The sequence below is a fragment of the Geospiza fortis genome, unplaced genomic scaffold (genome assembly GCF_000277835.1).
Source record: "Geospiza fortis unplaced genomic scaffold, GeoFor_1.0 scaffold650, whole genome shotgun sequence".
In the NCBI taxonomy this organism is placed as follows: domain Eukaryota; kingdom Metazoa; phylum Chordata; class Aves; order Passeriformes; family Thraupidae; genus Geospiza; species Geospiza fortis.
This window is the reverse complement of record NW_005054598.1, coordinates 19,194-46,941: the sequence shown is the minus strand read 5'-3', so window position 1 is coordinate 46,941 and position 27,748 is coordinate 19,194. Positions and strand designations below refer to the sequence as shown.

General features: G+C 36.9%; 2 protein-coding genes across 2 annotated transcripts; one reads left to right on the top strand and one right to left on the bottom strand.

The window, feature by feature from the left end:
- Positions 1-3,682, top strand: CUNH12orf45 (chromosome unknown C12orf45 homolog). The gene is made up of 3 exons (XM_005430075.2): positions 1-250; positions 1,208-1,344; positions 2,416-3,682. Exons 1-3 carry the CDS (start codon positions 34-36, stop codon positions 2,599-2,601), a joined length of 540 nt encoding a protein of 179 aa, XP_005430132.1. The 5' UTR covers positions 1-33; the 3' UTR covers positions 2,602-3,682.
- On the bottom strand, positions 3,465-27,748 carry ALDH1L2 (aldehyde dehydrogenase 1 family member L2). Its single transcript, XM_031064515.1, has 22 exons — positions 27,548-27,748; positions 25,505-25,739; positions 21,696-21,861; positions 20,785-20,886; positions 20,141-20,230; positions 19,241-19,375; positions 18,715-18,840; positions 17,235-17,326; positions 16,275-16,419; positions 15,872-15,991; positions 14,173-14,300; positions 11,526-11,676; positions 10,700-10,770; positions 10,490-10,595; positions 10,054-10,141; positions 9,517-9,610; positions 9,152-9,248; positions 8,555-8,653; positions 7,661-7,826; positions 6,998-7,103; positions 5,822-6,021; positions 3,465-4,913 (listed from the first exon to the last, which is right to left on the bottom strand). The coding sequence occupies exons 1-22, from the start codon at positions 27,714-27,716 to the stop codon at positions 4,858-4,860; spliced, it is 2,742 nt and encodes a 913-aa protein (XP_030920375.1). The 5' UTR covers positions 27,717-27,748; the 3' UTR covers positions 3,465-4,857.

The window sequence follows — 27,748 nt, the reverse complement described above, 5'->3', positions numbered from 1 at the left end:
CTTAAGGAACTTTAGCTTAAACTCAAGGAGTGTATGAAAGGTGACCTGCAGGCTGAGACCCCTGGCCTGTGTAGCCCAGTCTATCTTCCAAGAGCAGGAAAAGCTGATGGCAATTATGGAGAACTTGTCAGCTTAAGCATTTCAATACTCCGTTTGTTCGCAGGGCTGGAAGACATTTTGCTGATTAATTCAAAATGTAGCAGCAAGAAGGCCACAACTTTACAGACGGTTAAGGTGCCAAGGAGCAGTGGTAAGTACGGAGGAGCTTGTCCCTGGTACTGTGTCAAGTAGTAGGTAACATTTGTGACACAACTTTTGCTTTGGTGCTTTCCTTGAAAAGGGAGCAGCTTATGTGTTCAGTTTCTAGAGGTGGTAGATCCTCCTCCCATTACAGTTACATGCCCCACTGGTGAGTCACATAACTGCTGCTGCTGCTGCTGCTGCAAAATTAGATTTTGCAATGCTGGCATTACAGCTTTAAAGATTGTTCTTTCCCAGTATCTTTTTTAGAAGATTTTTTGGGGGGGCTCTTTTTTAGAAGTAATTTCTCAGTATGATATATTTGTTGTATTAAAGCATTTAATTTAAAAAGGATTCCTGTCAAATTATTTCATGTTTTGTGATTGCACTGAAATTTAAAAAGATTGTTACATCAAATTCTTTGTTGGATAAAAGTCTCTTCAAAAATGACAGTGTTTCAAAGATAGATTATACCTGTTAGATCTTTGTGGAGCTCACCTGAAATAATACCTCTTCTTAAAGAAAGAATACTAGTGTTTGGCTCATCTGCATGTGTGGAGCAGTTTATTTGAAGAAATTCTGGAGGTGAAAATATTGTCTTCCTCCGAGGAAGGGTTATGAGTGTGATTCTCCTAATTCCATTGATTACATTAAAATTCTTGTGAAGTCCTACTGGAGCTGTAGAGGATAAGTGCTTTATACTTCAACCTGGAGCTTCCATCTCTCTTCCACCATCTTAATTTCAGAGTTTCTTTTGTTAATTATGTTGACCTTTCATTAGTCTATCATGGCACCTGCTGCAGCTAATTTTTCCATCTTCTTTGAGACCTTCAGTCTATACTTAGTTATTGTAGAAAGCTGGAAATTACAGTTGAAATGGAATCTGTTATAAAGGCTCATATCTGAGGTTTAAATGTGAACACTAACGAGCATCTCTTTGACTTTACATATGTATATATCTTTTCAGTTTTGGACCGAGTACAGAGCTTTTTACCACAGATGGCCCAGGCAAATGATGAGCTCAAAAGAAAAATGGTAACAGCACCCGCTCATCAGTTTGATATTGAACATCTAGACAGTGAAACAGAAGGAGTTATAGAAATGGTAAATATATTTTTTTTATTTTAACATCAATCTAGATGGAATTAAAACAACTCTCTGATCTTAGAATGAGTAATATGATAGATAAAGTGAAGTCTTTACCATCATACTTGCAGAATTTAATCACAGGGGATTTAGTAGTTTAAGACTGGAATAAGACATGCTTTTGAATCTACAACTCTGAATCAAAAGTCACAAATTGTATTTTAAATGCCATCTAGGTGGTTATGTTTAGAAACTGGACAATATAAAGCCTAGTAAGGCATAACAGAAGGCTTTAGTGTAAGAGTAATAACTGGCTTTCAGCTCAGCTTTGTTGGTATTTTTAGGAATGACTAGATCTTGGGTTTAGAAAAGTTGTTAGTGTTGTTGTGATCCTTTGTTGCTGCTATTTGTCTGTTTATTTACAGTCACATACATATTTTATTTCTGTTTTAACTGAAGTGCTGCAGCCCCATGCTTATATAAGAAAACTTTATTTTGAAGTTGATATATGTGCATGACCCAGCCAAATGCCTTCTGACTAAGCAGACCTCAAAAATTAAGGCTCTGTATATGGATATAGGAGATCTCTTCAAAAGATATTTTGGTGGCTTAAACTGCTTGTTATTTTAGTGTAGTTGTAGTGCCCTGAATACTACTACATTATAAGATATAAACTATATTAATATCTATATCTACACGTGTTTGTATTTTTGGCAAGATCCCTTATACACTAAATGTTTTAATTTGAATTTTTTACTGAAAAGTAGTTTTGTTGCCTGCTGCTTGTCAGTTTAAATGCCTAGTTTAAACAATCTTAGCTATTAACTAAGTTCTTTCTTTGACAGTGATATAAATATGGCCTTAGATTTCCTATAGGCCAGTAATATTGATGAATTGCTTCATGATATTTGTAAAACCCTAGGAAAACCCAGAAGTCTTTTTTATGGGGGTTGTGATTTTCTTATGGTAGCAGGCTGTTTAGTGTGTTTACCTTGTTTTACTCCAGTGACAGAAGTGCTGCAGTGTGTGTGTATATATATGTGTATATATGTAGTATATATAACACGTAAACCAAGATTTTTTTTTCAGAATGTGGCTGTAGTTGAACTGAGTGATTCTGATACAGATGAAGAGTCACTGACTTCAGAAGATGACTCAGAATCTGATGAAGATGACTCTGTAACTGATGAAGTGACAGTAGACAACATTAAGTTTCCTAAACAAAAGAGAGAAAAGGGCAAAATAGAAATTTTGGACAGCAAAGCAAATGAGTAAATCCATCTTACTTTACTTTTAAAAACCCCAAACCAGCCAAATCATGTTTTTTCACTTCAAAGAGTTGTCCTTTAAAACCACTTTGTTTCCCAGTGTAGCATCTCTCAGGATCCCGTGAAATGGTATAGTTTATATGGTGGAGAATTCAGGATCTGCTCATGGCTGCGGGAGGCTGGGTTTCTGAAGAATGAAGTGCAATTTTATTCATCAAATAACAGGGAAATGCACTTCATAGTAGATTACACCAAGAAAACAGCTAGAGTAAAGGGGCACTTGAAAGTTGAAAATTCTTGTTCTGTTGCTTTGTTCTTTGTTGAATAAAGATTTTTTTTTATAGGAAGATAGAAGTTTTTGCTTCAGGGGCAAGAAAGAGTTAACTAGTAAAAAAGCTTTGTTTTCATATTCCATGTACTGTGAAGTGTTATGTACACTCTCTTCACTATTTAACATGATCTTTAAGTATCCTAGAGGTATGTCTACGTTGCATCAATGGCAGTGACTGCTCAACACTGGAGCCATGGCTGAGCTCATTTCCAGCTGAGCCAGCCTGGGTAAGGACAGCCATGAGCAGAGAGTTCTGCAAAGGGTTACTTAGTACTTACCCTGTGTGCCTGCACTGGGCTCCACACCAGCACAGGGAGCTTAGAGGCTCCTCTGGGAAACCTTTGTAGCTGTGAACAGCCTCCATACTCAAAGGATCAAGGCTGCCTCTGGGGTGTTAAGATGGCTTTAAGCTACACTTCTCATCCCCCGATTTCCCTGCCATGTTTCCAATCTCCATTTTGTTAGTGACAGAAGGATGAAAAGGTGAATTTTCAGTTGGCCTGTACTTAAGTTAGCTTGACACAATTGTGAAACCAGAATCAGTGAAAATGTGTCTGTTTTATTTACCTCAGATTGATCAAATACAATGGTTTGGGCTATTACATTTACTTCATAGATCAGTCTGCATTTCAGAAGAATCTGTCATGCTTCTGGATGTCATTGTTTCTTAAAGGAACATTGTATTTTCTACACCATAAAAGTAAAATTTTCTATACTGTATTTGCTCAAATATTAAACTTAATGTCACGACTTGAAATCTGCAGTTATTTATAGAATTTATTTTGAATCCTGTACTTAAAATTCTAGTTTTAATACCTATTTCTGTAGTATTTGTGGTAAGAAATAACAGGGATTCTAGTCTTTCTTTTACAATGTGGCTTAAATATAAGATGATTTACTGATTAAACCATGGAGTATTTTAGTGAAGGAGAAGGATGGGGATCAAAGAATCAGACTGCTACCTTTAATAGCAGCCCACAGATAAATGAAGCTTTGGGTGTTCTTGCATTCTAAGAGCAAGGAGTCTTAAAAGGCTTAGTTAAATAAGGTCTCAATCTATAGAAAATTTCTTCCAAACTGAAAAAAGTTTGAAAACCAATATCTGACCTTGGTCATTTAACAAGGCATTTTCCCAGAGATTAAAAAGAACCCAAAAGTGTGAAATACAAAGTAATAATCATACAGTATGAAACAGTGATTACAGTCCATGTGCACAGACACAAAATGTGATTTTAATCCATTAATGTAACCACCTTTCAAACTGCAGGCAGATCACACATTCTGTATCAACAAAAAGGTAGAAAATATTTTCAGTAACTTTAGCTTGATATGCATAGTTTAACACCAATATTGAACTCTGTATGTACTATACAAAGATCATAGTAAGTGCACTTCCTTGCATTGATTTACTTCTTATGGCACAAAGATTTTCTGTACTGCTGAAAAGTCACCAGAGCAGAGCGTTTCTCTGCTACCATAAAACCTAAACTGGTTTATAGCAAAAATGGCATAATTAGTATATTCTAGTTCAACTTTGGAAGCCTAATGACTAAGGATTTAAAATGATCATGTAAACATTATGTCACAGAAATACTAAGTATGTGTGTGAGAACTTATTCTTCAGTTCTATTTAAAAAACAGAAACTGAACCATATTCTTGGGGGGGTTATGGTGGGGGGAGGATGGGGGGAAATTGTGCTACCAACTGTTGCTGCTACATAATTTAAATAACTTCAGGGTGATTTCCAAAAGCCATTGTCTGTCAGACTAAAATCTGGACCTAATTTGTAGAAACTTATCCATGGAATGAGTATTTGTTTTTTGGGTTGTAGCACTGCAGACAGCATGTCCTAGGTGTGGTATCAAGCGCTTCATGTGGTAATCAAGCTTCAAACTCTGCTGAAAGTCTGCTTCCCAAGTGAAGCTGTTACTTTAATATTCTACAGTGATGGCTTTGGTTCTGAGATATTCATGAAGAGCTTCTTCACCTGTACAAGCACAATATTCACCTGTTAGAACAGCAGCTAAATGAATTGTGTCACACTGTAATTTTTATAAAGAAAAAATGTGAAACACTGTAGCCAATATTTGAGTCCTTAAGGAACAGTGAAAACTAATTACCTTCCCACTGCGATTTACAGACCTGGTTTGACAAGGGGCCAGACCCAACAGATGTGGAAGAAAAAGGAACTGGGTTTAACAAGCAGCTCCCCAAGCAGTAGCCGTCTTTGGATGGCCACTGGGGACTCATAGCTGTATTTATGAACTTTGTTTCTCTTCTATTAAAGGTCAGAGATAGAGAAGCTGTGTGAAAATCAGTAATCTTTTTTTCCCTGACATCATCACTTATTTTGGTTTCAGGAAATGTCTTCGAAGATTCCAAAAGCAAAAATCTGTTGTGTGAATGAAAATAGATTTTCCTTTTTTCTCTGCCCTGAAGCTTGATCTGTCCAGACTTGCAAAGCTTCTTTGACAGAGAGGACTTCACTTTTCTAAAAAGTTGTTTTGAAAAGAGAGTGTTTTTTAATGCATCTTTTTCTGTGTCTGTTGACAAATTTTGGTGACATTTTAAGCTATAAAAAGTTTCCCATGGTCTTACCTAGAGGAGAAACCTAAATTAGCATTCTCTCTGAGGTAAATAATATTTTGGCCGATACCATTGTTACTTGACAGTCTTTTGTAGCCTGTACAGAGCTCTAAAAGCTGTAATTTATTTGTCTGCTCTCAGAGCAGTTGGAGAGGAATATTCTGTGTTATTTAGCAAATGTACAGCAAATGCTGAATGGGAAGTGTTGAAGTGGGAATATTTAGGGAGGGAGAGGAATTGGGTTAAGGATTGTAATTCTTTCATTGATTATGACTCTGAGACAATAAATGAGGGAAGGGGACAACTTACCTAAATCTTTCCCAAAGCCAGACAGTTTAAATCCACCAAATGGCGCTGCCACATCAGTTTTGTTGTAAGTGTTAATAAAAACTGTCCCAGCTTCTAGCTTTTCACTGATGTAGAGAGCTTTGTTTATGTCTTTTGTGAAAACTCCTGAAGCTAAGCCATATTCTGTGGCATTTGCTCGTTGCAATACTCCATCGACATCGCTGTGGGGGAAATAAATTATTTAATTGCAACTAGGTAAAATAAAGAAGTGTTAGCAACCTTCTACCTTAAGTGTCATTGAAGCAACTTTTCCCATGGCCTTTCTTCTCCAGTGAGCTTTTTAAAAGATTCATCCTTATTAAGGATGAATCTGTGTGTCAATCTAACAGATCCATGGCAGTTCACACCCTTGCTTCAAGCTCATGAAGCTCATAACTTCACTTTTCAAAGATTAATATCTACACTGAGAAATGTCATGGGAAATGTTGCTACTGTACAACTTGGGAATTAGAGCAATACAAAAATGCCTGTAAAGCAGATGATGAATCAGTTGGCTAAAATTGTGTCCAGCTTTACAAGTTAATGCAGAATAAAAGCTGGAATTTAAACTGCTATCAAGACATAACTTTTCAGACTATTTCCAGAGTACTATTTTCTGTCTGCATCTCATCTCCATACAGCTTCAAAAATCAACAGTAGTTTAAAACTTTAAAAAATTCAATGCAGTTCGTTAAGACTACAGAATTTATGGATGTGCAAGGTTCTCTACATGGCTGGTTCTTAACTTTATTATCAAACTGCAGAAGATGAAACCTGATGGAAATATTTATGTGAAGTTTCTATGTAGTGTTTTAAACTCATCTGTATGCTAAATAATTCTTATGATCCAGAATGAAAGACATTAGAAAATACAGTTTACAAAATAGATAGAGGAATTTTCATTTGCAAAAGTAATGTGCCAGTGTTACACAATACACAACACTGCAGTCTTCTATAACAGGAAAAATAAGTAATTCCACTAGGAAAAATACACATCTTGTAATTTGATCAAGCTGTTGCAATTACCACACAAACTTCACTAAAATGTTTCACTAAACACTAGGTATTCAGATTGGTCTAACAAGATTTTACAAACTACTGTGTATGCTGTTACTTCTTCACTTTGGGTGAAAATACAGTAACCAGACGAGAACATACCCATTTTTAAATTTAGAGATGACCATCACAGGACCAAAGGATTCTTCCTGGGCGATATACATATGGTCTTCAACATCTGTGAATACAGTGGGTTCCATGAAGAAACCTAAAGAGAGGATAGAGCATGGTTTTGAGCATGGTGAAAGTGCTTAAGAGTTTGCTGTTGTCCAGGCCATTTCTGTCCCATGCTTTGAGGTCATAAATAACTTGCAACTTGAAACAGAAAATAATTATGAATGAAGTATGAATGTAAATGCATGCACTTCAAGAGAAATGGCAGACAAAAGGGTAAAAGAACAGCCTGTACATCAGTGACAACATGTGCTGTTCCCTGCCAGGCTGGGAGGTCTCTGCATGCCACAGCCCAGGTGACTTCTTGGGGGAAGACCCTGTTATCTGACAGCAGGAAGACAAAGTTACAGCAAGTCACAGAGGCCACTGTTTTTCTTGCTACCCAAAAAGAAGATGGATTGTAAGATCTAAATAAAGATCTCATACTTTATTTGCACAGCTTCTCATAATATGAGATTTGAAAGCTCTGTGGTATCATGGGCTTACCTGGTACTGTTCCCACGATACTGCAACTCCACAAAATACTGAGACAATCATGACCGCTCTTGCATAAAATGTAAAAGTTCTAAATATCTCTGGAAAGCCTTTTACCTGGTCTACGTACTTGTCTTCCTCCATACACTAGAGTGGCTCCTTCTTTTACTCCAGTTTCACAGTATTGCAGCAGCTTTTCCAAATGTGCCTTGTGATTTTGTGGCCCATGATCTGTAGATCTGTCAAGTGGGTCACCAATTTTCATCTTTTTTATTTCTTCAACCTATAGGTTACCCAATTAAAATGAAGTTACATAACACAGCAATATTGTTAAAAGTGACCAGAAATTAGGAATGCTGTCTTTGGTGCTAGGAAGATGGAATCCAAGAAAATATTGAATTCTTAGATATAATGCTTTTCCCTTTTTATAATTAGGCTTTGTCTTTTGTTTCACAATCTCTAATTACTTCCGAAAGTTTTTGATGCTTTGTTCATGTGTGTATTATCTTCTGCTATTAAGATAGGCATGTAAAATGTTAACTTTTACCAGTGGTCAATGACTTAGGACAGATATTTCCTGTTCTTAAGCAAAATAAATGAATTCTCCAGTGCCACAGCATGGCAACTATTACATTTTTTAATAGCGACCTTTGTATTATTCTAGCTGTGCTTCCTATATTCCTTTTTTTGACTTTACAGAAGCCTTCTTCAATCACATTGACCTGACTTCAGTAATTATTTGTAATCTTATTTTCCTAGTCAAATATGAACTTTCACTGAAAGTACAATATCTATTTAACTGCCACTTATCTGTGTATTACTGGTACAAATATTTCCCTTCAATGCTTCCTTTTAACCATGTAAGAGGTCCCTGAGAAGCATCACTGTCTATCAGAAGCAATAATGAGAAAATAGGCAATTGAAAATAAGAAACATAAGTGTGTATAAAACTAGTGGATCCTTCTGCCACAGTAAAACATATGCTTAAACTTTAGTCGTTGAATATCTTACCACTTTTCTAACAAACTCATCATGAATTGATTCTTCCACAAACAGCCTGCCAGCTGCAATGCAGTTTTCTCCTTTGTTGAAATACACTGCTCCCATACCCTGATCAGGAAAAAACCATAAATACTTATATGCATTTTGTTCAGTTTCCATTCTGTTCCCTTAGGTTGTATGCAGTGTTTGTGACCCCAGATGTTTAATGCTTTATGTTAAAGGATATTACCAATGCAACATCTTATTTATGAACTTTGAACACAATATGGCTGGTAGGGAAGGTGAATTATTATGATTGATAATTGATGCATGATTGATTGATTGAGTGATTGATCGATTCATAAACTAAAAGCTATATGGCAATAGGGAGCTCAATTCTTTGTTTTGTTGTAATTGCTAATGTATATTTCTTGTAGTATTGCCTTTTTGGGGCAGCATGAACAGTTAAATTGTGCTGGCATAAAGAAATATGAGTCTGTTTTCTAACAGATCTCAAGGTTTTTCATGTAAAGGATCCCTGGTATTTTTCTTGTCAAGTCAAGAAGAATATTGCAGTGTAGATGCACACAAAGGCTTTGAATAAATTTTACTTCAAAGTAACATTACCATTTTTACAGCTCTGTCAAGTTCACAGTCACTGAATATGATCAATGGTGATTTGCCACCAAGTTCCAGAGAAACTTTCTTCAGGTTAGCAGCTGCACTGTAAAAAATAAAAATAGTCATATAAACCCAAAGTAGCAATATAAACCCAATTTTTAATATATTTTTCCATTATTTCCTTTGAATCATAACTAGCGAAAATGTACAAACCTCTACTGTCCAGTAGTGACTTAACAGAATTCTACATAGGGGTAAACAACCATATATAGTTATGCTTTTTCATTACTGCTACATGCACAACATATCTAGTAAGGTACTTCAGAACCAGACTAAGCAGGGTTTATTTATGATTCTTTTGCTGAGAGTACCTCTTCATGATCTGTTTACCAGTTGGTGTTGAACCAGTGAATCCAACTTTGCGAACATCTGGATGTTCAGAGAGGTGCTGTCCCACTAAGCCACCTATCAGAGTGAGGAAAGCAGTGTAACTGGATGGTACATGGACAATTTTTACTATTCCAGCAGCAGCACTGGAGCTGCTGAGAAGGAGCTTACACCACAAATCAAATATAGTATCACATTCCTATTTATATTTGCAGCTTTATTCCTATGACTATGAATAAGCTTCACAATTAAGTGAACATGTTTCTCTGTATGTAATACGTTCTTTTCCAGAGTGTTTGTGTCAATTGTGTGAACTTGTAAAGGGTGTAGGCTGACAGCTCCTACCGCTAACTAAAGCCAGATTTTTCCAATTCTCTTCTGGAAACATATGAAATCACTGCATGAAAAGCTGCAAGCCTAGTACCTGTGAACAGATCTATGTAACAGAGCTTCAAAAAGGTGAAGAACTTCACTGGTTTTAGCATGACCTCTCCCAGAAAAATAAAGAGTTCAAGTTTTACCTGAACCAGGCAGTATATTTATAACGCCCTTAGGAAATCCTGCTTTAGCTGAGAGTTCTGCAAACTTCAAGGAAGTCAGAGGTGTGACCTAAGTAGAAACATTTAGATTAGGTCTCCTGTTTTAATCAAATGCATGATGATACCTTTTACATTCAATACATCTTAGCTTTGATACAATATTCACCTTACAGTATTGGCATATTAGAAGTGATGGCTTCTTATGGAAAATAATTAATTCTTGAAAATGAGATTAGCACCAGAGCAGAATTTGAGTCAATCAATACTTTTTATCACCATGGCAGTTTGTATTATTACAAACGCACTTTCAAATATATGACACAGTCAACATATGACAGATCAATCTATGAGCGAAATCTGCTATATTGCCTAAATCATTCTGCATCTGGGCCATCTGTATATTTCTTTTTGCTCTTACCTGAGCTGGTTTGAGTACAAGGGTATTGCCTGCAGCCAAGCATGCTGCGCTCTTCCATGCAAGCATCATCAGTGGGTAATTCCAGGGGATAATAATTGCACAGACACTTCAGGTAGGGAAAAACAGGGAAAGATTACATATTTGATGGCAGCTTTTCAATGACTTTTCTGCATGTCAAATCTGTCACTAAGAAGAAAAAGTGACACTCACCCGATTGGCTCTTTCTTGGTGAATGTTAGATTATGGTTTGGCCGGGCCTGGTTAATTGGAATTGTAGCACCCTAAAAGACAAAGGAGGGACAAATCTTCATACTGATTTATAACTTTTATAACAAATATATTTGCCATGTAAGTATGTTTCAGAAAGCTACAGAGTAGGCTTCAAAACCACAAGCATTTTTTCATGAGAGAAAGGGACACAGATGCTTCTACTGTATGATTTCCTATTATGGATATTGTAATCAAGTCCTGACTGTCATCTGGGTGAAATAACAGCACAGATTAAAAAAAAAGTATGGGAGAACATAAATCAAGGGTCTGATGAACAAAAAAAAAAAAAAAAAAAAAAAAACAAAACTGGATGATATTTTGATTGGTCTTAATTGGTCTTAAAGATACTGGAAGAAATGCTCTTGAATGTGTGCCACACGTTCTGCCATCAAGCAAACTCACCAGCCTTGGTCAGACTGCAGCAAAGCACAAGTCTCTGCACTTACCTGCTTAATAAGCACAGCAACATTCTGCTTCATGAATAACCAAGAGCTGACCAAGCAAGTATATCCACTGTGACACCTCAGCTGATTTCTTCACTATTTAGAGCCCCATTCTAAATCCGTATTCTCCAGATGGAGGTGGACTTTCCTTTTGTACTGACAGGGAGACCCATTCTAGTTAAAATTCTGGTTTCACTTTAGTTTTTGATTCCTCAGTAACTTTTTCCTTTTACTACTTTTTGGCACTGTTTCAGAAGAATAACAACAAAAAAGAAGTGTAGAGAAGCACTGCCATTGATCATTTCCTTTACATATTCACTTGCCTGAATTTTGTCACACCATCCAGCAAAGTATCTGAATGTTTGCACAGACATTCCAATATGAGTCTTCAGAGCTAAAGTGTAGACAGCTCCTGAGTCAATAGACTCTATTGTCGCTAACTCCTCTTGATGTTCTTCCATCAGATCTGCAAGTCTTTAATATAAATGTTAAAAATCCGCATTAAAGGAAATTACATCTAAAATTATATTAGGTGTGGCAAAGAAGCATAATCAAAACAGCATTGCCACTAAATTTGGAGGTGGAGGCACTACTCCTTAATATCAGCGAAGGATTGAACAATTGCCCATTACTCTGCAAATGTCTTCACATTGGCTGTAGTAGAGACTGAATGAACACATGACCTGTGCAAACTCAATTAAGGTGTAAGTAAGACCGTAGTAAGTATTACTAAATTGATAATAACTATCAGTGTCTCAAAAATACATCTGCACAGATTGATACCTGTACTTATGAGGCACTACTGTTAGTTTAGTGTCCCCTGTTCAGGTCTGTTTGCATCAAAGAATTTTCACATTCAGTTCTCCATATTGTCTCACATGCATTAATGTTTTTCTTCAACTTCCCTCTGTGATTTTGTACTCAGATACATAATCAGTGTTCCCACATGATTTTAAGAGCTTAAGAAAAGTGCATTTTTGATCCTGTAAAGAGTACTCAAAACCGGGTGTGAAACTTGTGAAATTTTTCCATTATGTAAATTCTGGCCATTTAAATCATTTGCATAGATGTGGGAAAATGCTCTTTTAGTACCCGTTTTAAGGGTAAAAACGTACCCAAGTACCCAAGATACTCCCCCTGTATCTTGGAGACCCAGCTACAGGTCACAGCGTTGGCAGTGTTGTGTAAGAGAATGGATTTAGGCATGTGAGGGACAAAGGAGAAGGTTCCATTTAAAGTGTGCTTAATATTTTCTATTAATGATTCCTTAAGACAAAGCAGCAGAGCTAGGAGCTTTAATGGCACACACATTCTCTTTGGTTCAGCACTCAAAATCTCCAGTTTGAACAGAGGCCAGAGAACAAGGGGCCTTATTTCAATTAAGGTGGTCCAGAGAGAGATTTTATCTCTCTCTGGGAATGGTTTGCAACGTAAACACTCTGGTGTTTTATCCTAAAGAATGATTTACCTAAGCAAAGCTTTTAATCCAGGGATAACCAGCCCAGTGTAAGGGAACTGTATTTTTCTATACCTAATATAGCTATTCTTGCAAATCTTCCAAGTCTAAAACAGAGCAGGAGTTTTCACACCTTAAAATTTTCTCTTTAGGTCAGAGTTAATTTTGTCTCTCAAGCACTCTACATTCCTGATACAAATTAAGCACAAGTTTATGCATGCCTTCAATATGTGCACACTTGTGAAAAACATAAGTATTTAATGTTCAGTTCTGACTTGCCCATTTTCTCTTGTGATAACTACTAACTTTGCAAGAGCCCTGCAGGCCTTTTTCCATGGCCTGGTCACATACTTAATAAGATAAGAATGTTTCGCTTTGCTTTCATTCTTTTTTGCTAAGATTCCTGCAATGTCTTATAAAATGTGGCATTTTTTCAGGAGAAAAAACCTGAAAAAATAGCTTCTTTACTCATGTCTGCTCATTCATTTGCATGTTTAGACCTGAAAAAGCATTGAAAGCTTTTCATATAGCCCACAAAAGAGGTTTTCTTTATAGGGAAGCACTGACGCTTCTAGTCACCTGAAGTTTGCAAGACAGTGTTCTCCCTGTGATTGGGAGAAGCATCATACTGCATATGGAGAATCTATAATACTTGGGGTTTTATTAGCTGCCTCCTGTGTCACGCTCACACTATCTAGTCAGCATTGCCATCTTTCTAAGGTCACCTCTACCCCTTCAAGAATCAAAGCTCACCATTAAAATAGCATTAATTCAACAAAACCTCTGCTTATCTTCTGAACCAACAGCAACACGGCCAAAAATAAGAACCAGGCATTAACTAGACATGGTGAGACAGATACAAAAAAGAGATAAAAGTATCTCAGGTAAATGTTTGAATTAGCTTACAAAATTCCTGCACAGGACAATTCTTTCTCTGCAGACCATAACACATGTCCTACAGTGGGTCTTTAGCCAGAGGCTGGCATATGATCCTGAAAAAATCTAGCATCAGTTACAGTCTACTTCAAAATTAGTGGCAATGAAGGTGTATATTTACTGTATGGAGTGCACATGCAGGCAGGCTTAGCAAGGTCAAATCTCTGCCTACCTAACTCACATGGACGGTTTTTAAAGCTTAGCCTCACTTATATGGAAGGACGGGGGTTTACAAGGGAATTCTCAATCTTTGCAATGAAACTCATATAGATTAAATGAAGACATCAAGTATTTAAAATATATTTTGCTCAAATTCTTTGCTTCCATTCATAAATAATAATGAAAGGATGGCAGCAAGGAAGAGACCACAAGTTCTTCTCTGATGCAAGAAAGGTTGGCAGGATAAGAGCTGAGGCTGCTACACTGAAATCAATTGGGATAAAAAGATGGCTAGTCTGGATCCTCTGACAGTGGGATTATGAACATCCATCACCTTCAGAAAATGTATACAACAATTCTTCAGAGAAACAAAACAAGATTTGAGGAAATGAAACAAATGCAAGCTGTCTTGTACATACCTGTACATGAGTAGCCTTCTTTCCCTCGCATTCATCCTCCTCCATTCACCATTTTCAAAAGCCTCCTTTGCTGCTGCCACTGCCTTGTCCACATCAGCCACTGAGGCAGAAGATACACTGGCTATTACCTGTGCAAAGGTAGCATTGTGTTAGCTCAAAAAGAAACATTGGGATACAGAGTGTTACTCCTTCATCCCAAATTTCTAGACTGGGTATAAGCAAACAATATCCTCATCAGTGGCAGTTGTCATGGGCAAGCCACGTGGGCTGCAAAAAGTTTAGACACAATTGAGGTGGCAGAATTTGGAGGACACTGCAGGGAGACAGATTCCTTAATCTTTCTTTTTCTTCAAAGTAAGGTGCATTGTCCTGTGGGAAAAGCAAGGCACACTTTCCCAAGTATATTTTCTGGGAATCGTAGCGAGGAACCTCAGAGAAAGAAGAAACAATTCTTATCTCATTTGCTGCGCCTGTGTTCGTGCAAAAGTAGAAAGCAATATGGAGATTGTTTACCCATGGTGTTTTGTTTTATTGGCCTATCAGGGCCAAGTGCATGTCCAGACTGTCGGTCAGCAGACAGGGACAAGATTCTGTTCAGCTGAGTTGAGTGCTGGTGCAGATTCAGTTTAGATGTAATATAGTATAATAAAGTAATTAATTAGCCTTCTGATATCAATGGAGTTCTCCTTGTCATTTCTTCCCTTCATCAGGGTTGCCCTGCTTATACTATATTGTCCCACTGGATCTCACCCTCTCTTTCCATATATAAAACCAATGTGGTATTGGTTTTACACTTCCAACAAAAGCTGGAAGTCTTTTTCTGTGGTATCACAATCTAATATCTCAACATGCTAAAGCAACTCCCACATGTTCCATTTCTAAGGAATGGAGCTTCTGTTATCATAAACCACCATAAACACACAGTATTTTATGATGATTTTGTTCTAAATACACACATTGTAAATCCTAACACAGAATGGTTTTGACTGTCATTCCATTCTATAATGAGTTTCCAGAAAAGTATCAGAGTCTGACTTCTAATGATAATGAAATTTTTGTCATTGATTTCAGAAGACTTCATTTACTTCAGAATTAAATGGCAACTACATGGACATCAGGATCACTTCTCTTATATATAATTCACAGTTATGATTTGCTCAACCAATACTGGGTAGTTCAGGACTAAAGTGCAACAGTATGTATTTTGCTATTGAAAAGTTATTTTTTTTACTGGGAATTTAAAGGGACATTTTCGTGTCAAAATTACCCTAAGGTAGCAGATTTATTAAAAAAGTAAAAAAAGAAAGAAGTTGATTACTGACAGAAATATACCGAATATCCTAAAAGAAACACTTCTTTAGCAAATAAATTCCATCAATTTCTGTTTGCAAAGCTAAACAAGAATGAAATCAAGGTAAAATGTTCAGCTGGGTGTAAAAAGTGATGTAGTAATTGAAGTAGAAGTAGGTTATTTTTGCTTTGCAGCTTGACTCAAATGGAAAAAATTGTAGAATACGCAAAATGTAAAATAAACTGAAATTTGAAATTATTTCAGGATGTTGTTTAATTTATTATACTTTAAAATTAAAGTTTTAAAATTTAAGTTTTAGAATTAGCAATATTCAGGTGATGTTTCAGATTTTTAATAGGCAATACCAATAAAATAAACTGGCATTAATCATATTTAGAAATTACTTACTGATCCATCTGCTGGATTTATAGTGTCATATGTTTTTCCATCATCAGCATCTATAAATTTCCCATTTATGAAACATTGGTACGGCATATTCACAGTCATGTTGTTCATATTTTTTGAAACCTGGGTGAAATAAAAACTAAATTATTTTAAAATTATAATAACTAAAATTTTAATGTAGCTTAACAAGCTTTTGATATCTGCAGCCAATATCCAGACACATTTTAGCCTATATATGCAGCTGTTAGAAGTAAAATGTAATGGAAACCAGATACAAATATATAGAAGTTTGTATAACCAAGTAGTTTGCTTTCCTTCTGCATCAAGCAGTCTAATAAAATGCATTGTCTGCCCTCCCCTAAAACCCAGGAAAGACTAAGCAACAATGCAAAATTAAAGGCCTTACATAATCAGTGACTAACTCTTCTTTGCCTTCTCCTCTGAGTCTTCTGACAGCCATCTGAATAAAGTCTGCAAACTTAGTGGCCATATACACATCTTCATTCTGTAGCTGCAGTCCACAATGTTTCTCTTTGATCTCTTCTAGCATTCTAAACATTTTGAAGAAGGAGTAAGTTTAAGTAAAAAATTAAAGAATTCTCCAGATAATTGAATCATTAGAAGGGCAAAAGGGATCAAAACTGGGCCTCAGTTTGCATGCATGTGAATGTGTGTGTGTGTTTCTCTGACAAGGGCACAAAAATGATGCACTTTCCTGAAATCTGTTGGCTTAATTGTGGATGCTATGAAAATGTCATTTCTGGAACACTCTCAATAAAACTTTTGAAAATCAATTACTAGAAGATATTGATATGCCATTGGATATCAATATTTGGGACTACTCCAGCCAAAATATGGAGGACTTTGAGCTTGGTGGGTAACCAGCACAATAATCAGTTTGTTTAAAAATGCTGGTTTTATATTATGGTCTGTGCTGCAAAAAGAAGGCAAACGAGGTGACCCAAGCCATGACAAACTCAGTGCATCTTTAAGCATGGGCTCAATTCTTTCTGTGAAAGGTTTCTCTTTCACTCTGGGGAGGTCTTTGCTCAGGTTCCCAGTCAGTCCCCTGGTCTGGAAGTACCTGTAGCTGCACACAGACAGGTTTGAGCATCACCATGCTCCCCTGGGCGTGATGTTCCTGAAGTTAAGGGGAATTTTCCTTCAGTAGAAAGAGCAGGATTACAGCAATATCTCATAACTTAGGGAGAAGAACTGCACATGCTTCCAAGGTAAGAAAGGGAATATTAAGGTTATTGGAAAACATAGAGGGGTTTGGTTTTTTAACACCACTGATTTAAATGCACCATGACAACTTTTTTCATTAACTTTGGCTTTACAATTTTCTTATTTTGAATATTCCTACCTGACAACATGCATAGAGGATGCTCCAGATTTGAAGAAGTCTGTGGAATCCTCAATCACAGCAACATTGCTTAAAATTCTCTTCCAAATAGCCTAATAATACAGAACAATAACAGAGACAATAATGAATAATCATCTAATAGCAAAAAGTATTTATCCAACTGTATTTTCTATAGTATTAGTACCTACAACATATATTATTTCAAAGGTTTCTAAAACATGAAGTTATTTTAAGAGGGTCTAAAACAGTCTAGAGACATGATGTCAGACAAGAAATTTTTCAATACAATAAGATGATCAAAATGTAGTATTTTGTCCATGGAAATTTTACCCAATAAAGCAAGAAACCTGAATGGTGCAATGCTAAAACTTTTCAGGCCCATTTTTAAAAGACGTTTTATCCTCCAAATAATAAGTTCCTATTGCATTACAGAATGTGTCATCAGTATAGGCAAGGACAGCCTGGGGCACTTTATGAATGGATTGATGATATTTCAGGCACCTGGCCAAGGCTGAGAAGTAGTTTAAGCTGCATGCATGAGATGGAGAAATAAACAGTTCAATAACTGGTAATGTAATATTTCAATGAATTATAAATGAGTTTCACAGTTAGCAGGCAGTGTCATCAATTGATCATTTTATACTTCTTTTCATAATTTTCTCAGTCATTCAATAGCTTCAGGCAGCATTTAGGTTGCTGGCAAGCAGATTCAAGGTAATCTTTAATCAGCAGCTTAAAATACTAGTACATGAAGCTGCCTGACCTGTGCCAAAAGTTAATAACCCTGCAGCAGAGTCAGCACAAGGGAAGACATCTATGATTCATTTGCTCCGGCACAAAACTTTAATGATAAATGTGGCTTTCAGCTAAGCCCCTGATACTACAGAGGGATGGATTTCAGGAGAGGGTAGGAAAGTTCCTCTTTGGCTATGAGAGTTTTCTGCTCCAGTTGTTCCCATCCCTCTGGCAGCCAGCCCCTTGTGTGTGGTTGTGGCAGAAGAAGTGCACACAGGTACAGTGAGAAAACTGCTGCCTTTTGCTTTTAGAAGGCTGTTTTGAGACTCCCTGGAGCTTGTCCAACAGGCCCATTCTGAGCACATCCTAGCGATGAACAGCACAGTGAAAAAAAGATTCCAAGAACTGTCCAAGTCTACCAGTGTTGAAAATCTCACTTCTATGAGGTGAAACTCAGTCTGTTTTTCCTCACCCCACCTTCATCACTTGTAGATATTTACCACTGCCTGCACTGACTGTTTTTGTATCACCTGTATCTGAAAGAAAACTTTGTAAAGTGAGACAAATACACCAGTGAATCCCCACCTGAATTAATATCAATAACTAAACCTTCATCCCCAATATACGTTGAGTACATTTTATCAAAAATTTACTTGCATGACTAAACAAAAGATATGCCTTGCCAAAATAAGTATGTAATGTTTTTGTCTGAATAATATCCCACTGAAGCAGTTTAGGGAATTACTCTGATATCTTCTGCAATCTTTTTCTCCTCTTCTGTAAGTTCCAGGGCAGTTGTGTCATCAGCAGAGAAGTATTTAGATGCAGGGATCATTCTTCCATCCTCAAACTGCAGATTTCTCACTAGTACCTGAAAAATGAGAGTATATGATTTTAAATTGTTTGGGAGGTAGCACATCCTTGGGTGAAGAGTTTTTAGGCATTAATAGAGTGATTGAAATAGTGAAATAAATTGCTTACAGGAAATCTGATATGACGCAGGCAATTTAGCACAGGCCACTCATACCTGTCTCTTAAATTCTCTCCTAGTAAGAACAGATTTTACTCCACATAGGAAATTACTATGGATTGAGTGAAAAGCACAACATGAATGTCTTCTCTATAGGATGGTAGAGGATTGATAAAACTCCAAGTGAATCAGCTGTCAGTTGTTAGCACCTGAATTTATCTAGCTTGACAGTTCCACACTACTTGCCCTTCTTGCTAAAACTATTCCATCCATGCTTATGTTTGCCAGACTGAGCACTTACCATCTTCCCATCGTTTCCAAAAACAACCAGACCATTCTTTGTTACAAGTCCTGGTCTTGAAGCACCTTTTATTGTCAGCTCTTGTCCAGCAGGCACTGAAGCATCAAGTAATGATGAGCCATAAAAAGTAACCACCTAAAAAGAAATGTAATTAAAAGTGCGCAGGTTCTAGGTGTGCTGTAAAGTTTTAACAACTTTATTATACTGTTTTGAAGCTTTAATATAATGGAAATAAAATATAATTACCTACACATGGAAAACATGTTACAACATTTCTAGATCTTTACAACTCAGAACAAGTAAAACTTTGCAAATTGCCTAAACCTGCAAAGCAGCTGAGCTGTAACAATGTGCATACTGCAACCAGTGCAGGAAAGGGAGCAGCTTTTGACAGTGCATGCCCACAGTGAGGGACCACTTCACTCTATAAAATTTCATAGATTTATTTTTGCAAACTATCTAGGCCCACATCTCCTTAAAATGAAATCCTCTGTTATTTCAGCAGCCCACAGTGTTTCATTTTGCTGTCCATACTGTGATGTTGGCCACTATACATGGGCTGTATTATATTGTAATGCCTACCTGCTTCCCAAAATGACTGGCACAGTTTGTTCTACTCTTCATACCTTTGTACCATGTCTCTTTTTTTTTCATATATTGTACTTATCTTTCTTCAAATTAAATTAATTCTGCTATTAAAAAACTCTTAACTACTGTGTTCTGCGTATTTCTTTAGGTGCCTGTTCTAGATATACACAAAACATAAAGTCATCAGATTAGAGCTACTCCAGTGTAACAGCCATTTATATTCACCTGTATGCAGATATCTTTAATTTTATAATAAAAAAGAGTCAAAAAGGGAGTATAGATAAGAATATTCTTCTGGTTTTCAGAGCATACCTGTCCATTTATTGTTGTCCATGCTCCAGGCACTTTATCATGCCCTCGAATCCAATTGTGCAAAGCTGCTGCAGGTTGGTCCCAGGAGATCTAGGAAATCAAGACATGCCAGGATGCACCACCACACCTTCTCAAACACAAATGAGATCATCTAATGCAGTAGGGGTGCTTAGATAAAATAATTCTCATATGGGAATTCAATTAATATTTTTATCTGTTGTTTATATGGCCGGTGTTATTTTTTGGCACTAGAAGGAAAGGTGCCAAAACTTTGTTTTCCTAAAATCAAATGTATTTGTGGTAGAGAATTTCATATGGCCCATTGGCAAATAAAGAGAGTGATCTTGATTTGATTTTGTATTCGCAAGTATGGTGGCTTACTAAGAATCCACTGAAATTGCAGCTGTCTCTTAGCTGCCTGTACATGATCCTGAATAGGATGCCAAGTTTCTAAATATATGTAACTGCTGAAAGGAAAATGGAACTTAACCTAGGGCTCCATTACATGCATCCTAAGAGGTATTCCAGGAAAAAGAGGTAAGGAAACAAATCAGTTAAAATTCACGTTAACTTCATATTGCTGCTACTGTAATCTGAATTAATAACTTTTCTATGCACAAAAAAACGGTGTTACTTCACACTACCTCTGCATTTTCCTTTTTCTGGATCCCTTCATATGTTGCCCCTTCTTCAGGCTGAGGTATACGAGGAGCCTTACCATTAGCAATTAGATGTACAGCTTCCACCTACATGAAAAAGTAGCTTTAATGTTAGCTTGGTTCACCTTTTTTTCTTCAGTCATACTTCAGAATAACAGCATAAGACTTTCTGCCACAAGGTGAATTGGTTTCAATTTTTTTAAACCTAGTATTTCCAAACTCCAAGGGACCAGTGCTGCCCTGAACAAACATGTATGTTTCCTTGAGTCTCTTTGACAAAAGAAATAGCCTCCAGAATTTCATGGGAGTACCTAGTCACCAAACTCAGAGCAGCTGTCTGAATTTTTCAGAACAAAAATGTGCCTCAGTATGATTGCATTCAACTTTTTCCTTTTTCTCTCTCCAAAAAGTAATTTTTCTGCATTTAAATGAAGGGAGAAAAAAATCCCTAAGGAGCAACGCTGAGTATTTTTGTGCATTTTCTTTTATTCACTTAAAAAAATACAAAAAATTACAAGCATAGAAAACCCAAAGCAAATCCACCAGAACTCTGAGCCTCAAACACCATACTGCTGTTTTTTCTTAAAAATCTCACACCTAATTTTTTGCTGTTGCTGAGCCTTTAAAAGATTTTTTCTTGTATGGAAGGAGCCACATTCCAAACAAATTCAACTTCATGCCATCTGTGGAAAGAGAATGCTCTGCCTGCTGTCAGCAACAAATATTCTGAGGTCATATCCTCAGCTGTTGGGCAGCTCCACAGCTCCAGTGAAGTCTAGGATTTGGCTGAGTATCACAACCTCTGTCTTCCCAAATGCAAATATCTTGTCTGTTTTTCCTTTACTTTCAAGCCCTTTTCCTCTTAAAAAGCTGGTATTTAGTACAGTTAAACGTACCATAGCCTTTATTCCTTCTGGGAAGAGAAACCGGTTATACAGGTCATCCACAGTATCATTTTGGCCAACATCACATTCTCGCTGTAGAAGTATTGGTCCAGTGTCCAAACCATTATCAGCCCAAAAAATAGTAAATCCTGCTTTCTTATCTCCTTGAATTAAAGTCCTAGGCATAAAAAATACTTACAGTAAATACAGAAAAAATTAAAGTAGTTAGGAATATCAACTCGCATGTTACATTCATGTTTACATTCATTTTCTTCAGGAAGATAGAAAAAAAATCCTAACAATCTTTGCTGTATTTTCACTGCTCACTTCACATCCAGGAACCCACAGTTTTGACACTGTTCATGTATGGTTCCCACAAAGTGACATAGGAAATGCTGCAAGTGAACCCAGGCTGTCTCACATAGTTCACTGTGATAATTACCTTTAAAGTATTATTAATGGTAAGACACTCAGAGCAAAAGCTATGCAACAGTTATGACAGAATTTGAAAGATGGAAGCATCTAACAGCATATTATCTTAATAATTAATGATTGTTTACTGTAATTAGTTAAGCCTCATGGCTCATCTGTAGGTCAACAAGGAAAGTACATTTGTCACACAGCTGAAAAGGAGTTAAACTCAGAGTGGAAAATTATAAATATGCAACTGTTTAAGGAAAAGTTATTAACAAAATTAAGGCTTTTCAGCCAGATTCTGAGCTGCTGTGCATGAACATAGCAATGCTTACATTAGACCTGTGCTGATTTACCTCAGCTCAGAATCTGCTTCTGCATCCAAAGAGAGCTTCTGCCACCTAAAATTTTACAGCTCTCCCTTGGCACGTGTCTCAGAATGATGGAAAATCAGACTCAAGTGTGTTTAAGGGAGCAGCCAGAAATGGTGAGAAAAATATTTCCTGCATGTTTTCAGTCATTTGTATGCATGCAAACTTCAATGCTATTTTAAGTAATACATATCTCATGTAAGAATTCCCTCAGCAGCCCATGTTGTAACAGGATTGTCTGAGATCTGGCTTATACACAGGAAAATTCATTATTAATTATAAGCAGTGAAAGCTGCATTACTAAAATGAGTGAAGTACACAAAAGTACATATGGGATGAACAAGGGACAAATTCCAAAGACAACTGAGAAAGTTGGCAGGTATAACAGAAGTGAAAGCTTACAGAAGTTTGGCTAGCCCTTATCAGATCTTTCATATTTTTAGCTGCATTTCTTCTGTTTTTTATTACGTAAAAATTCCACGTGAGAATTTTTTTGTTTTTTATTTTCTGTTTTTTATTATGTAAAAATATTTTCTGGTTTTTATGATGTAAAAATTTCTAGCGAGAAATGGATGTCCTCAGCATGGAAAAGAAGGTTTTATAAGCAAATGTCTCTGATGCTGAATAGGTGACAAGGTAAGAACTACTGTGTGTCCCCTCCTCTGTCCACCAGCTCCCTCCACAAAGGGCTGCTGATAACAGAGTGGCAGCAGCTGGAAGAGACTGTAAAGGAAGTGAGTGAGGACCCCTCTGCACCCCAGAGCCCTTGTTTGTACCTAGTTATGTTTAACCATGCCTAATTCTCAAAGGTTTTCTTGGTTGGTGGGGATAAAGGGTCTGACCAGCAACAGGGCTGTAGCCACAATATGTGAAAGTAGTGATTAGAGCAAGTGATGAGAAGGTGAAACACAACAACAGTCAGACAAGGCCAAATCCTAATTTAGTTTAAAGGCCTCAGGACAATGGCCTTTACTTAAGAAGGGCAGGAGAAGAGAGATTCCTTTTGCAGAAGGAATATGCAAAATAGAGCAAGACACAGTGATACAACACTGTAATACATTCCATTTCTGCAAATCTTTGCACTTGCTGAAAGAACTTCTTGAAAGAGAGTTTGTGTCTACACCTTCCTGTTAAATACATCTTGATGAACTTCTCCTCCATAAAAGCATCCTTTTAGAGCTCTCTAGATACGAGGTTGCACAATTTAATAACAAACTGCATGGAGTAAAAGGACCTCATTTATTTGGAAAAATTCTACTACTTGATGTCTTTGCTGGCTGCTCCCTGACTTTTGATTAGAATGAGCAATCATTCCTTTTTCATCTTTCCATGTCTTCCATGGCTCAGCTAATGTATGTCCTTCCCAATGACCTCTTTTCCAGTCTGAAGACTCCATCACTTTTCTCCAGTCATGTGAAAACTGTCCTGTACCCTTGACCATCTTTCTTAGCCTTTTCTGAACTTAGCTAGTTCATGTTCCAACTGAGATGCAGACAGTATTTAAGACCACAGAATCACAGAATATTTTGAGTTGGAAGGGACCCACAAGGACCATCGAGTCCGACTCTTGAATGAATGGATCCTTACATGGTGAGTAACAATAATCCTTTTCTGAGTAACAACAATTAACACTGCTTATATATAGTCGTGGGGGTTTCCCCCTTGTGTGCATCGTGTAATGTTTCTTAACTTTGAATTTGACCTCTCATTTTCTTACTCTCACATTATCACATTTACTCATTTGCATAGAAAGTGTATTCCTTACTACAGATTTAACCGAGTCATTGATCTAAAGTTTCCTGGCTTTCTCTTTCAGCCTTTTTAAAACTGGTATTGCTTTTGCTATTTCCCAGTCACCTGCATCAAGGTAACCTTAAGAAAATGAAATGTTGCAGGTCATCTCAAATCTTCAACTTCTAATTTGCTGGAGTCCTGTGGTCCTGACAAAGAGTTTCTTACTCCTTCATCAGTTTACAAAAATGTCTTCTGCTCACAGTTCAGCTCAAAAGAATTGTTTTGACTTATTCCACACAAAGAAGGACTGTAGGATAGTAACATCTTGAGCTCCTCCATCCTGAATACCAATACAAATTTCCTACTGTGGTATTCTCTTTGATAAAATACCTTTGTTAAATCCCACATCTCTACCACTTACATGCCTCCCACCTTTAACATATTTAGAGGAATTGTTGGTATTACATTTTGTGCCTTAAAAAGCTGGTTCTTTTGGTATTTTCTGGACTGTGTCACTCTCACTTTCTGCTGAGTTTATGCTATTTTACTTTACACACTTGGACACAAGTGACACTTTTTGAAGTCTTTACCTCTCTAATAGTCTCCTCAACACCTCTGTTTAAGTATTTCAGTTTAGTACTTTTTCCAGGAAGGATTAAAATTAAACAAAACTAAGTATGCTTTTGCTTTGAATCCACAACACTGTGGATTCAGATAATCATCATGCTGCCTGTAAGATTCTTTTAAAATTGTTTCTCCATATTTAGATAATTTCTTACTGAATTTAGACACTGTGATAATGTCATTTCTGTTGTCACAAGAATGCCAGGTTTGAGTCTATTGAGTCCATTTTTGCAGTGTAGCTCTTTTAGGGTGATGATTTGAGCCTATCTTGTGAGATAAAGTTTTTTCTTGTGGGCTCTCTCTTCTCCCTTCCACTCTGTGAAATCTTAGGATCTGTATCAGACATTCCTGTGATAGTTATCGAGTGTTTGTGGGGATGAGTCACTAGAGCAGTGTTCTGCTTATGGAAACTCCAGATTGTTGATTCATGCATGTGAGTAAAATATATGAATGTACAGCTCACACCACTGATCCTCCCACAGTAACGGCTGAGCTCACATTGGAAATAATAATGAATCCCAGGTATGAAGTGCAGTTCATGTACCAAATAGTCAGCTGCTCCAGAGAAGTTCCTTCAGAGCGCTTGCAAGTCAAGAGAACTGCAACATTTACAAGAGTAACAGGTGCAGACCAGCACTCTAATATGACAAACACGTGGTTCTGATGCACAGAACTCACCAGTTGATTGCAGAAGCTCCTCGGTGGCGTGGTAGGATGGATGGATGGTAAATAATAGAGCCATGTTTTGGGCAGTCAATAACATCCATGGGGATAAACTGTGTACAGAATGGAAGGACATTTAACTCTGCTCCAACTGATTTGTAGGCTGCAACTACTTCCTGGATAGGCTTGCCTTTAGCTCTCCATTTGGGGAACTTAAAAACAGGAGTACCGTCCTTCTCCGCTGCCAGTGCTGAGGGACAAGAATAGTATTATTTTTTTTCATTTTGTGTTAAAAATTCAAGTCAGAGACATATGACATGACAACTGAAGTGAATCATCAATTATGTGACCACAGAGTGCTCTTCTGTATGCTGTTTAAAAACCTTTGTGCTTGGATATATTTTATTAATTCTGTCTTTGATTATCTTTCCTACATCTTATGTAAATCTCAACTTCAGTTCACTCTTATGACATGGCTAGTAAGTACCAATGAAGCAGAAAAGACAGGTACTCATACTTTACTTTCTCTTTTTGTCTGTGAAATTGGATCTTGAGCTTGACCAGAAGCATCTTTAGCCTGTTGATTAAATCTTAGGTAAATTCTTATTTAAATATTATGCCATGCAAGTTAGTGTGTACTGAAGTTACTTTAAGAAAACAAAGAGTGTAGCTGTCTGAGGGCACAGAAAACTTCAGGAAACACTTGAGACTTAAGCTTTTGAATCATCTGGAAGTAAAAAGAAGTGACGTTATCTAGTAATTTAATTTCATTTTTTTCCCCCAATCAGGAAAGATTGGACTAAATTAATCCTGTGGTTTTAGTTAAAAATAAATACATGATTGCAAGATTGGAAGATTTACTTTGTTGCCTTTGTTAGCATAACAACTGTACAAGAATAATTTATATAATGTAAACAAGTTATGCTATATTGTACATAAACTTTTTATATAATGTAATCCAACCAGACTTGGATAGTCAATTTTTTGTTTTCTAAGGTGATAGTTGCCTTCTCTAATTCTTCCAAAGTGTGATTAAATCTTTTAATGAGGTAGAGTTGAGAATTACATGCTAGTCTGTGAACACCACAGCACCAGTAAGCAAAACTTATGTTTGATTCTTCCCTCATGAGAGTTCTGTAAAAACATGTCAGGACCATACAAACAAAACCAAAAAAACAAAACCCTAAACAAAAACCAAAACAAAACAAAAACCACCAAAAAGGCCCCCAAGCAAATCAAGAGAGAATTGAAACAGCTCATGGAATGTAGTTTTGATTTCAGATTCTCCATAAAGATACATTCCATTCTGGCACTTTTATTTGCTAATCATATTAACTCGCTGTCTTTGAACTTGTGTCACTGAAACAAAAAACAAAGAAAAGTGACAATTCAGATGGCTCCAAATTAGCTTCTTTGCCATGCTGGGTTCTAAATAAAATGAGTACAAAACTGAATAAGCAAAACTTCTTTCTTTAGTAAGCCTAGAAAATCCTTATGCACCTCGACAATGGAAAAAGGGAGAGCAAAGCCTCCTCCAACCTTTTGAATGTGTTTTCCATAGTCCAGATGGAAGAGAAACAGCCTCTGCAGGTACACTGCCACACACAAGCTTGTTAAAAAGAGCAGAAAGCCCGGGATAAACAATCTTGGCTCAGTGCCTTGAGTGTCCCAGCCAGCACAAGGAAGCAGGTGACAGACATTTGCACTTGAATATAGGCTCAGCAGCTATTTGCTGTAAGATACAGATCTAGTTCAGAATGACTACTTCTAGGGTGCACATTCAAATAAGATATCCAAATTAATTTTGGTTTTCCAATACCTTAATATACAGCCCTGCATATTTAGAAACTACTTTAAAAGTTGCTTTTCTAAAGTACTGACAATGGACAAGGTTAAACTGGTTCTGGGACTGGGGTTTGCTAAAGGATAGGTCTTGTACTGGATTTAGTGGATCAAAGGCAATATATGCAAGTCATTCCCATATAGATATAAGCTTCTAATGAAAAGGAAAATTATGTACATCTGTAATTTTTACATTTGGATTCAGGTTACACTTACCCAAAGGATCAGCTTGTCCATTCTTGTCAGGCACGGTGAATACACCCACAACCTTATGTCCCTCTTTTCTCAGCTTGTTATAAACCTCTTGTCCAAAAATACTTTGACCTATAAGGGCTAGCTTTAGCTTATGTTGATAAGCCTGGTGAAAAGAATTATAACAAAACATGTTGTAGAATGCAAAGAAAATATGTTGTTGCT

Excerpts from the sequence above, each read along its gene's own strand:
- CUNH12orf45 (XM_005430075.2), top strand. The coding sequence starts at position 34 with ATGAAAGGTGACCTGCAGGCTGAGACCCCTGGCCTGTGTAGCCCAGTC. Across the intron at positions 251-1,207 it reads TAAGGTGCCAAGGAGCAGTG|TTTTGGACCGAGTACAGAGC; the intron begins GTAAGTACGGAG and ends ATATCTTTTCAG. Across the intron at positions 1,345-2,415 it reads CAGAAGGAGTTATAGAAATG|AATGTGGCTGTAGTTGAACT; the intron begins GTAAATATATTT and ends TTTTTTTTTCAG.
- ALDH1L2 (XM_031064515.1), bottom strand. The coding sequence starts at position 27,716 with ATGTTTTGTTATAATTCTTTTCACCAGGCTTATCAACATAAGCTAAAG. Across the intron at positions 14,301-15,871 it reads TAAATCCAGCAGATGGATCA|GTAATAGCCAGTGTATCTTC; the intron begins GTAAGTAATTTC and ends ACCTTTGCACAG. Across the intron at positions 10,596-10,699 it reads ACCAAGAAAGAGCCAATCGG|TGTCTGTGCAATTATTATCC; the intron begins GTGAGTGTCACT and ends CCCTACCTGAAG.